Source organism: Ursus maritimus, unplaced genomic scaffold (genome assembly GCF_017311325.1).
Source record: "Ursus maritimus isolate PB19 unplaced genomic scaffold, ASM1731132v1 scaffold_23, whole genome shotgun sequence".
Taxonomy (NCBI): domain Eukaryota; kingdom Metazoa; phylum Chordata; class Mammalia; order Carnivora; family Ursidae; genus Ursus; species Ursus maritimus.
In genome coordinates this window covers 46,417,993-46,428,476 of record NW_024424786.1, presented here as the reverse complement: position 1 = coordinate 46,428,476, position 10,484 = coordinate 46,417,993, and the positions used below count along the sequence as shown (strand labels likewise).

At 67.0% G+C, this 10,484-nt stretch overlaps 1 protein-coding gene across 4 annotated transcripts in view; it reads left to right on the top strand.

Moving 5' to 3' along the window:
• Positions 1-1,166: 1,166 nt before the first annotated feature.
• Positions 1,167-10,484, top strand: part of BRSK2 (BR serine/threonine kinase 2) — a 67,723-nt gene continuing 58,405 nt past the window's right edge. For all 4 annotated transcript variants that reach the window (XM_040639683.1, XM_040639680.1, XM_040639679.1 and 1 more), the window contains exon 1: positions 1,167-1,260. In XM_040639683.1, coding sequence (XP_040495617.1) covers positions 1,167-1,260 — 94 coding nt within the window. The remainder of the gene's footprint in view (positions 1,261-10,484) is intronic.

The window sequence follows — 10,484 nt, the reverse complement described above, 5'->3', positions numbered from 1 at the left end:
AGACGCCGAACCCGCGGAAGACTGTCCGCGCAAAGGCCCGGGAGCCGCCTCCGGAGGGAGGCCGCTGCTGTGTGACCTTGGGTGAGTTCCTTGACCCCGCTGTGCTGGTCACCGCGGACACCCGGGCAAACGGAGCGGAGGCCAGAGCCCTGGGCACGGGCTCGCGAGGTGCAAGGTCACGGCTCGGCCACTCGCCCCCGGCGGCGCCGCCCCTCCCGGGGCAGTGGAGGAGGCGAGAGACTCGTTCCGAACGCAGTGATCGCGGCCAGCAGGGACGGCGCAGGGGGGAGGCCGGGGGGGCAGGGGACCGGGGAGGAGGGACCGGGGGGCCTCGCCGCAGCACCCGCCTGGGTTGAGCCTCCCGGACCGCTTGCTCTGCTGCTGTGGCTCGGCGGCCGGGGCGGGGTCCCGGAGGGTCCGGGCGGGGCGAGGACCGGAGAGTAGGGGGAGCGGCGGGGCTGGAGACGCCCAGGCCCGGCCCGGCCCCGCCCCCCGGCCCGCCCCCCTGGTGCGGCCCCGCCCCGGCCCCGCCCGGCCCCGCCCGGCCTCGCCTAGCGGAGTCCGGCTCCTACGAGACGTTCCAGCGGCGGGGCGGGCCGAAAGGCGGAGCGAAGAGCCAGAGCGCCGCTGATTGGTTGGTGCTTCTGAATGGCGGGCGCAGGAGCCACTCGCCACCACCGCTGCCGGCGGCTGCGCTCGTTCGGGCTCGGCTCGGCTCGGCCGCTAAGCTCGGCTCGGCTCGGCTCGGCCCGGCCGTTCGGCTCGGCTCGGCTCAGCTCGGCGGCTCGGCTCGGCCCGGCGGCTCGGCTCGGCTGGGCTGCGCGGCCGCGGACTGACGGACGGGCGTGCGCGGGGGGCGCGGGGCGCGGAGCGCGGGCCTCGGCGGCGGCGGCGGCGGAAGCCTGGTGCCCCCGCCCGCCCGGTCCTCTCCGAGAGCGGAGGCAGCGCCGCGGGCCGGGCCGCAGCGGAGCCGGGCGCGGGGGCGGCGGCGCGGGGAGGCGCGGGGGCGCGGAGGAGCGCGGCCCGCGGCGCGCCGCCGACCCGGCCCAGCGCACGGACGCGCGGACGGACGGACGGACGGACGCGGACGGACGCGGCCCCTCCCTGCCGCCGCCGCCGCCCGCCCGCCCGGGGCTCCCACCTCGCCCGCGCCGGGCCCGGGAGCGATGACATCGACGGGGAAGGACGGCGGCGGGGCGCAGCACGCGCAGTATGTGGGGCCCTACCGGCTGGAGAAGACGCTGGGCAAGGGGCAGACAGGTGCGTGCGGGGCCGGGGCGCCGGGGGGCCCGCGGGCGGGGGCTTTCGGGGAGACCGGGGTCCGGGGGAAGCGGGAGCACCGAGGGGGACCCGGGACACGGGGCTAGGCAACCAGGGGACCGGGACACGGGAGGGGGGGGCGGCAGGGGACCGGGGACACCGATGGAGAACGGGGGCCGGTGGGACCAGGGCGCCGGGGGGACGAGGGGTTTCGGGGAGACCAGGGGTCCGCGGGGACTGGGGACACCAAGGGGGCCCGGGGACACGTGTGTGTGGAGGGAACCAGGGAACCGGGGACATCGAAGGGGACTGGGGACATGGATGGGGACCGGGCGCCGGGAAGGACCAGGGGCGCACAGGCCCGCCGCCGGGGAGGCCGTGCTGACTGCGCGCGGGGCGGGGGGGGGGCGGAAGGAGGTCGTCCCGAGCGGGGAGCTGTAGGCCCGGCCCGCGGCTCCGGCCGGCGGCCGCGAACAATGGGCGGCTGGGCGCAGGGTCCCGCCGCGGAGCCCGCAGGCCGCGCGGCCGCAGTCGGCCGGGCGCGGCCCAAGGACACGCGGAACGGACGGGGGCGCACGGGCCGGGCCGGGCCGGGCCAGCGCCCCTCGGCTCCGGCTGCAGGTGCGCGGCCCCGGCCGCATTGTGCGCCGGAGCGACCGGGCCCATTGTGCCGCGGGAGGAGGGGGCCGAGCGGGCGCCCATCTGCCGTCTGCCGCGGCCGCGCTAATAGGCGTGCTGCCCGAGCAGCTGCGCCCCGGGCCGCGCGCCCCGGGCCGCGACCCCCAACTCCCGGCGGCGGTAGGCGGGCGGGCAGGGAGGTGGCCCCATGCGTCCTGCGGGCTGACCAGGCCACCTAGGCTTGGACCTTCCTCCACGGTGGGAGTGGGAGAGTACCGAGGCGCCTCGGAGGGCTGGACAGCGCCTTGCACTCCTAGCCGCTGTTTGGAATGTCTGCGACACTGCACTTCCCCCAGGGGAGGGACAGGGAGGCTGGTACTGGGCCCTATTCGGGATCCCAGGGCATAGATTGCTAAACCCCAGCCTGTGGGAGGAGGGAGCTCCTTGGCTGGTCCTGGCTGTCTTTCTGGTGATCAGGCTAGGTCCCAGTCTAGCAGCCATCCCCTCATCCAGCTGGCCAGGCGTTCACAGAGTGGCTTTGTGGGAGGCTGGGCTCAGCCATTTTCTTTCTTCTCCCAGAATGGGCCTCTCCTGGCAGCCCAGAGGTCCGATTGGCACTGACTGCTTCTCCTTGTCTCTCTGGGAAGTTCCTTAGACCTGGGGCCGGCAGGGGAGAGGAGGGAGGGAGAAGGAGGGTGCAGCAGTGCTGGTCCCACCCTGCTGGTGCAGGGTGGGGGCCCAGGAGGGAGCTGCTCTGGCCAGGGAGGCCGCAGGCTCTTCCCAAGCCCCCCTGGATGGCACAGAGGTGGAGCTAGGAGGTGGTGTTAGGGAGGAAAGTGGGCCAGGCTCTGGGCTCTCCGGGGAGGGCAGTGGCTGTGATGTAACTAAGGCAAAGCAGCGAGGAAGGGACCTGGGGGGGCGGTGGGAGCTGCCCTTCTCCTACCTGGGCAGGCGGCCTCTGTGCTGGGGCCCCCAGGGGCCCCTGGCAGTAGGGCAGCGCTGTTGGGAGTGGGGGGTGGTGTGGCCCGGGGTTCAAGACAGCCGGTGTTCATCTGAGTTCAAAATACGCATGTTTCCTGCAAGGAACAACTGTAGTTGGTGAGATCCTCAGTGGGGGAGGGACCTGGGGCAGCAGAATGTGGGAAGCAGTGAAATAATCTAATTATCGTACCAATAAAATGTGATTATAAGGAAACGTCGTCGTGTGAGTGGTGACAGCAATGAATTATACGTGCGCCGTGCTCGCCCGTCTCCATGGCAGGGGCTGGGCTCCGTCCTCTTCCTTGAGTTATCCTGTTGTACAGTTAATTACGGGAGGTTTCCACTGTAATTAACAGTAACGAATACAAAAGCATATGCCGCCTTGTGTGTCAACAACACGTCGCCATGTGACGTTTAGAAGCAGCTCCAGGTGCCGCGCAAAGCTTGCAGCCTGCCTTCTCGGGTCCCCTCTCCCCTATGAGGGGGTGGGCTGTGGGTCTAGCTGAGGACCCCTCCCGGGGGGTCTGCCCACCCTGTGTGACTTCTGGCTTCATCGCGCGCTTGCGTCCCAGGAGGGCTGAGGGGAAGCTGTCCTCTTGGTGCTGTCTCTCAGTCCCTTCTGTCGAAGGCTCATCTGGAGTTTGGTGGACGTGGGGCCTTGGGGTGTGGGTGCCCCGGGCCTGGCCACTGGGCCTGCTGGCTGGTCTTCAGCATCAAATGCCAAGAGAGTTGCAGTTTCCCAGGCCTGTCCTTTTGCTCCGGAGATAAACGTCTGACCTTATCTGGGGCTAGGCTTCCTGCCAGGAGACCTCAGCGGAAGAATGAAGGACTGTAGTTTCCCAGTGCTGCCTCCCTCCCTGGATGACAGTGTGCCTGGGTCCTCCCTGCTCTTCAGTTGCGCTCTGCCCAGGTCCTGCAGAGGGGAAGCTGCGGTCGGGAGGGAGTCAGCCGGGGCGGCTGCAGGGCCTCACAGGTGGGTCCCTGAGCCAGGGCCCGCTGGAAGGTGGGCCTGCTGCTCTGCCCCGGGATGCTGCCTTCAGGAATCAGGGGCGGAGTGGGTACTGTGTCCAGTGTGGGGTGCAGGTGTGGGCAGAGCCGGGTGCCCCGCTGGTGGCTGGCAGAATCCAGCTGGGGGGACTTTTTCTCGTGTCTTTTCAGTGGCCAGCGGTTCTTGTGAAGTGTTGGGCTCAGCAGGCGGGTTCTGTCACTCTTGTCGCTGTTAGGCCGCCTCTCCAGGGCTGGGGTGGTTGTGGTTTTGAGGGCATCTTTCTTTTGCCTGGGCAGCTCTGCGCAGCTGTCCTTCATGGCCTGGGGTTGCCTGTGTCGGCAGCCTGGGGGAGGCCTCTGTCCCAGCCAGTGTCGCGTTTTCTGGTGGGGAGATGGGTCTTCAGGACCTGCTGGGGGACAGGTGTCACCGCCCAGGCTGTCTTTCCTGTCCCTGATCCAGGAAAGGCTTCTTCAGCTGGGGGGCAGAGGTGCCTGCCGAGGGTGCAGGTGGGTCCTGGGCAGGTCCAGGCGGGCGTGTTGAGTACACCATGTGGCCTTCTGGCCTGTATCGCTCTGGCCCCTTTCGGGACGTGGAGCAGGGCAGGGCCTGCCCAAACCAGAGCACAGCAAACGTGGCTGGGGCTCAGCTCCCAGAAGCCTGGAGGACCCCATGGGAGGAGGAGGACAGCAGACTCCGTGCGCCGTTTCCAGAGCTGGGGCCCACAGTAAGAGGCGGTGCTCGGAGGCCCTTTGTCTGTGGGTGGGAACTGAGGAGCAGGTGGCTGGGGCAGGGCTTTCAGATGAAGGGTCAGTCCAGCTCATGAGGGAAAGTGGGGGTGTGGTGGCTGCCCTGCAGCTCACCTGTCTGGGCTTAAAGACTGGTGGGTGAGCCAGAGGGAGGCGCCGGGACTGCCACACTGAGGGGGCTGGGATGTCCCCTTCAGGTCCTCTAGGGACCTTTCGGAGAATTTGTGTGGGGTGCTGGTGTCAGGCAGGCTGGAGAGGAGTCCTGAGGTGAGGGAAGCTGGCAGAGATGGGACAGGTGAGGGAGGGGGAGACCGTTAGTCCCGTGGGTGCTCCACGGCCCAGAGCTGGAGCAGATGGGGGAGCAGAGGCAGAGGCAGCAGTGGGAGGGGGGGTGCCTGGGGCACAGAGCATGTGTTTGGTTTTAGAAAGTTGAACAGAGGGCAGCTTGAGAGCCGATGAGAAGCTGCAGGGCGTGGGCCCTGGAAATGGGGGGGGGAGGGTGGGCTGGGTGGAGTCCACCCTGGGGTGCCGTTGGGGGCTGAGGTCCAGAGAGGGGTGCAGCCAGAGCAAAATAAAGGTAGATGGAGCGGGGAGTGGGGAGGGCCTCTGCTGGCCCCGTGTGGACGACCTGCTGTGTCTGAGGATCTCTCCCCACTCCCCGCCGCCCCGTGAGCCCCCGCCCTCGGTGCAGCAGGCACTCCTCTGTCTAACCCGTCCACCAGGCAGGAAGCGGGCTCAGAACGCAGTGCTCTGCTCAAGGGCAGCAGCTCCCTGGGGATGGAGGGAAAGCCCAGTCTGCTCATGGCACAGGCTTGGTTTAAAAGTTCCTGGTAGCAGGACCCTATCCTCAAATAGTTGTGGTCAGAGTTCTGGGGCATGTGGGGAGCCCCCCACGCCTGTCTCCCCAGGCCCCCCTGTAGCTGTTGGAAAGGCCTGTGTCCCACCAGCGACCGAGCGAGACAGACCCCACCCTAGCCTCGCTCCCACAGTGCAGGCTCTCCCCTGGCAGCCCCCTGGCTTGGGCTGAGAGCTGTCCCTGGGTGGGCTGTCCTTGCCGATGGAGAGCAGCTCAGCTTGGAGGTTTCTGGGGTCAAGGCTTGAAGGACGGGCTGTTTCCCGAAGATGAAAATGGGAGGGTCCTGGGGGTGACCCAAGGCCCAGGACCCTGGTTTCAAAGTGTCCCCTGCCCACTGTGGTCGATCGGCCATAGCTCTGAGCACCTCTGAGCTTTCATGGGTCCCGCCTGCCTCCCCAGTCTCCGGGGACCGGGCAGCCGTGTGTATCAGGAAGGACATGCCAGGCAGGGGGTGCAGCCTGGGCAGCAGAGCAGAGGGGAAACCAGGTGCTGCCAGGCTCGGCTCTAGCTGCGGGGTTCCCACAGCTAGAGGCCCATGCCCCCGCCCCCACCCAGGTCTCCCAGTGTGATGTAGTCAGAGCATGTCCTGTGCCAGGTGCCCAGTGGTCTCTGGAGCCGTCAGAGCGGGGTGCTCCCCCCTGCAAGTGCAGAGGCAGGGCCAGAGCGGATCCTCACGGAGGGCTCTAGGGGTGACAGCCGCCCAGGACTGTGTTTGGGGGAGCAGAGCAGGGATGTGAGGGGCTCCGGGTCCTGCCCGGTACCCAGCCTGCCTGAGGGTGACCGGGGACATCCTGATCCTTTCTGGTGCGCGACAGGCTGGGCCACACCTGGTGAAGCTTGTGGGACTGGGGCCTCCAGGACTGGCCCCCCGGGCTCCCCCGCCCCTCCCTGAGCAGCCTCCTTAAGGACCGTGTGGGGCCGGCAAGGGGGTGGCCGCAGAAAGCTGGCCTGGCTTGGGCCCCACCCAGGGGCACGTGTCTCTGGCTGATCTAGTCTTGGTTTTCACAGGTGTTTGTGGGGTGACCTCGGGGCCTGAATACGCACTATCTGCGTCCTCTCTGCCTGGACGTGAGCCCTGCTCGTGCTTGGCTCCTTCGCTATGCCTGAGGCAGACAGGTCCTTCCAGGTCAGAGGCTGGATGCTGTGCCTGTGTGTGCAGACACGAGGGAGGGTCTGTGACTGCTGTGGGCCGGGAGTGGTTAGGGCACCTTCGTGGTTTCCTGGCACTCTGGTTTGGAGAACACCTGTGCCTTCAAGGCCACGGGACTCAGAACTGGCTTTTTCAGGGATCTTGGGAGGCTGAGGCTGCTCTGACACGCGCACCCCAGCCAGGTGGCTGTGCTGGGGGAGGAGGCAGCTGACCGCTGTGGCCGGCCTGCCTTTTCCCACTGGGCTGTGGCTGTGTCTGGAGCCCCCGGGGCCCCAGAGCCCCCTCCTGCCCTGCCTGCCTCTGGTGGACGGTGTCCTTGTAGCCTGGGAGTGCTCGTGCTTTCTGGGGGCCTGTTGCCATATGGTGAATGTGGTGGCCACGCATGTCTCAGGGCACTTGTGGTGTGAGAGGCGCCTTGCTGCCTTCGGGTGGCCCCACGTGCTTCCCACATCCGCTTGTCCCTCCAGGCATGCAGGGTGGCCACCTCAGAGCTTAATGGGGTGGCTCCGTGCCAGAGGCCCAGGGGCAGGCTGGACTCTGGTGCTCAGTGGCTGATGGACATGGAGCCTCAGCCCGCAGCCCCCAGAGCACGTTTCCCGCAGCTTCTGTGAGGCTTGTGCTGGGAATCATGTCAGTAGGAGGGGGACATCTGTGGTAGGCAGTGTCTGTCAGGAGGACAGCGGGTCCACAGCTGTCAGGTCCCATCTGGGGTCTCAGAGGACAGGAGGGAGACCCCTGGGCTCCTCGGGATGCTGCAGGAAGTCCTCTCAGATGTGGGGAGAGCTGGTGTCTCCTGGTGGCTGCTTTGATGGAGCCTTCCCTGGTGCTGGGCCAGGTCAGCCCCAGGCCTGGGGTGAGCCTCCATGAGCCCGGCCCAAAGCCCTGGGGGCCCAGCCAGGGCTGGCCGAGCTGTCCGCACCCTGCCTGGGGCCTTGCCGCAGGGGTGCCGGCTGGCTGAGCAGGGCTGCCCCGGGCCAGCTGCCTCGGACACTGGACAAGATGGAGGCTGGGCTGGGCCCGAGGTTGCGGGGACAAAGCAGGGATTGTGTCGGGCCCCACCCCGAGAGGTGGCCCAGGCCTTGTTCCGCAGCCTGTGAGGGGCCAGTGTTCTAGAGCCAGGCAGCAGCCCCCCCACCCCGCAGCACAGTGCTCCCAAAGGCCCCACGGCTTCAGAGAACAGTGCTTTTCTTCCAGGCGGTCTCCTCGCTGTGCCCTGGGGCAGCAGTGCCTCCGGGTGGATTTCGAGGGGCGTGAAGGTATAGAGCACCATGTGAGCTCCTGGGGACACACACCCTGGCTGGGGGGGCAGCTTGTGAGGACAGAGCCACTTCCCCCGGTGCTTGTCACATCCTTGTCCCTGCAGGGGCCTAGGGTTGACCCCACATGAGCCTGGCCACGGGGGACAGAAGATTCCCAGGGCCTTATGGTTCTGGGCTGGGGACTGGTGGAGGGGCTGAGGTTCCCTGGGACTAGGGGCTCATCGGCCTGCCACTGGTGATAGAGGCACCCCACCATTGCTGCCTGCTCTGGGCTCAGGCAGGGCTCAAGGGTGTGCCCTGGAGGGCAGGGCTGGCCTCCCCGGCTCCAGGGCAGAGGTGGGAGGGCAGCCTAAACGGCGCTTATGTGGCTGTGTGACGCAGCAGGCGCTGGGGACACATCAGGCCGTGGGGCCGTGGGACGTCTGCGGGGGTGGTAGGAGGCTGCCTGGCCAGGAATGTGGCATCTGCAAGGGGTGGTTTGGCCCGGGTACCTACTGGGTAGCTACTGGCTTGGACCAAGGGTCAGGATGGAAGGGGACTGGGGAGGCAGCGCCTGGTGGCCATATGTGCTGGGTCTGGCCTCCTGGGAAGCTGATGGGTCCCTCCCCGTGGCCAGTGTCAGTGTGGACTGCAGGCCGGGAGGTCAGAGTGGACGTGACACTGGGGCGCTGCTGCCTGGGCTGGGCTGGCCTGGCTGAGAGCTCACCTGAGCCCCGGCTGGCTGTTTCCCTGGGTCAGAGGCCTCCCACGGGAGCCAAGCTGAGGTGGGAAAGGTGATGGACAGAGGTGGCCACTGGGCAAGGCAGGGCTGGGATGTGGAGGCAGCCCTGAGGCAGGGTAGCTCAACTCCCCTGTTCTGTCTGAGACATGGGGGCCAACAGCAGACTGAGCTCATGTGTTCAGCTTCCTGGGGTGGTGACGCTGACCTCAAGCTGGAGGCCAGGACACAGGTGGGCAGGGCAGTTGGGAGCCCAGGTCTGCAGAGCCCAGGTGAAGCCCCTTCCCCGGGGCGGGGAGCCAAGGGCCTGGGTGTAACCTGGGTGCCCTCACGGAGCAGCTTTCCTGCTGGGTATGGGCAGCACCAAGGAGTGAGCCCTGATGCCTGTGGTGAGGGGCACCCTGGAACTTTCCAGCCTCTTTGCTCTTCAGGGCAGGAGGTTTGGTGTGCGTGGGGAGCTCCAGGTCCCCTGAAACCATTGAGATATGTGCAGTCGGCTGGCCCATAGGCGTGACCCTGAGGCCCCTCCCTTGTCCTTCCCTCCCATGTCGCCCCCTGGCATATGGTGTGCGGGAGCCTGGAGGGGCTGGGCCAGCCACCCCCGCAGGAGCCAGCCGGAAGGTGTGGGGTGTTGTGACTGTCCGGGGTCTTCAGGGTCAGCCTATGTACAGAGCCCCCAGAGGCAGGGCACCCACCGGCCATCAGTGAAGGGTTCAGATTGTGGGAAGTCTGTGTGACCGCTTGGAGAGTCTCACGTCCCTACCCTCAGTTTCTCGGTTCTCCTTGTGTGATGCTGGGTGAGGACACGTCTAGCTTAGGCTCGGCAGGGGGCCCAGTGGTGCATCCAGTGTCCCCCTTGGGCCATGTGCTAGCCATGGTGCCTGAGGGGAGCCCCCGGCCTGGGCAGGGGACCACGGGGAGAAACGAGGACAGATGTGTTGTCGCGTTTACTCATCCCCTTGGCAGGTGCAATGTTCACAGAGTTCTCGTTTGGGGGTGAGTGGGTGGGGATTATTGCCAGGCCAGCTGGGCCAGCTATGCTGGGCTGCGGGGCCGGGGAGCGGGGGGCACAGTCTTGGGGCCTCGGAGTGGTGGCTGCCTCACCCTGAAGGCTCTGGGCTGGTGAGGGGCTCATGCTGTCCCTTCTCTCTGCCACACAGTGCCACGCTGCCCTGGGATGCCGCCCTGCTCTGTGTCCCGTTGCTGGCTGGCCGGCAGCTTCCTCTGTCTGGGGTGCACCTGGGGTGGGGCCCTGCACTGGCTCCTGGGACCGCAGCTGGGGCTTTCGGGGGAACCAGCTTCTCGTCTTCTTCCGCGCAGGGTCATTTTCAGACACAGAAGTCGGAAAAGAGCACCCAGACCCCGAGAGCCCACCCCAGCCTCAGCAACAGGAGGCCGATTTCGCCCCACACCCACCCCCCACCCCGCATTATGTGGAGGCAAGTCCCAGACACAGCTTAAATATTTTGGTGTGTGTGTCTGACAGACTTTAGAAAAGCACCGTACCAAATCACCCCATGAAGTTAGCACCAATTCCCCAGACCGCAGAAATCCAGCCAGATGCTAGATTCTTCACCTGCAGTGGCCGTTTCCTGGAGGCTGAGCCTCCACCGCCTGCCAGGTCTCTGCACTGGGTGCCTGGAGGCCAGCGGTGCCCGAAGCTACAGGCTGCTGCCAGGGGTGCTCAAGCTTGGTGTCACCCCAAGGCCTGGGACTGTGAAGGTCTGCATTCCTGAGCTCCTCAGGATGCTGCTGCTGCTGGGGACCCCACAGGGGCAGAGCACAGTGTATGGCTGTGTCCAGTCCCGGTGCGGTGAGAACGGTATGGCGGCGGTGTGGGCAGTGTTCTCCAGTCCACAGATTCTCTGTGCTGGGTGCCGGCTGTGGGGCGCAGCAGAACGCGGGCTC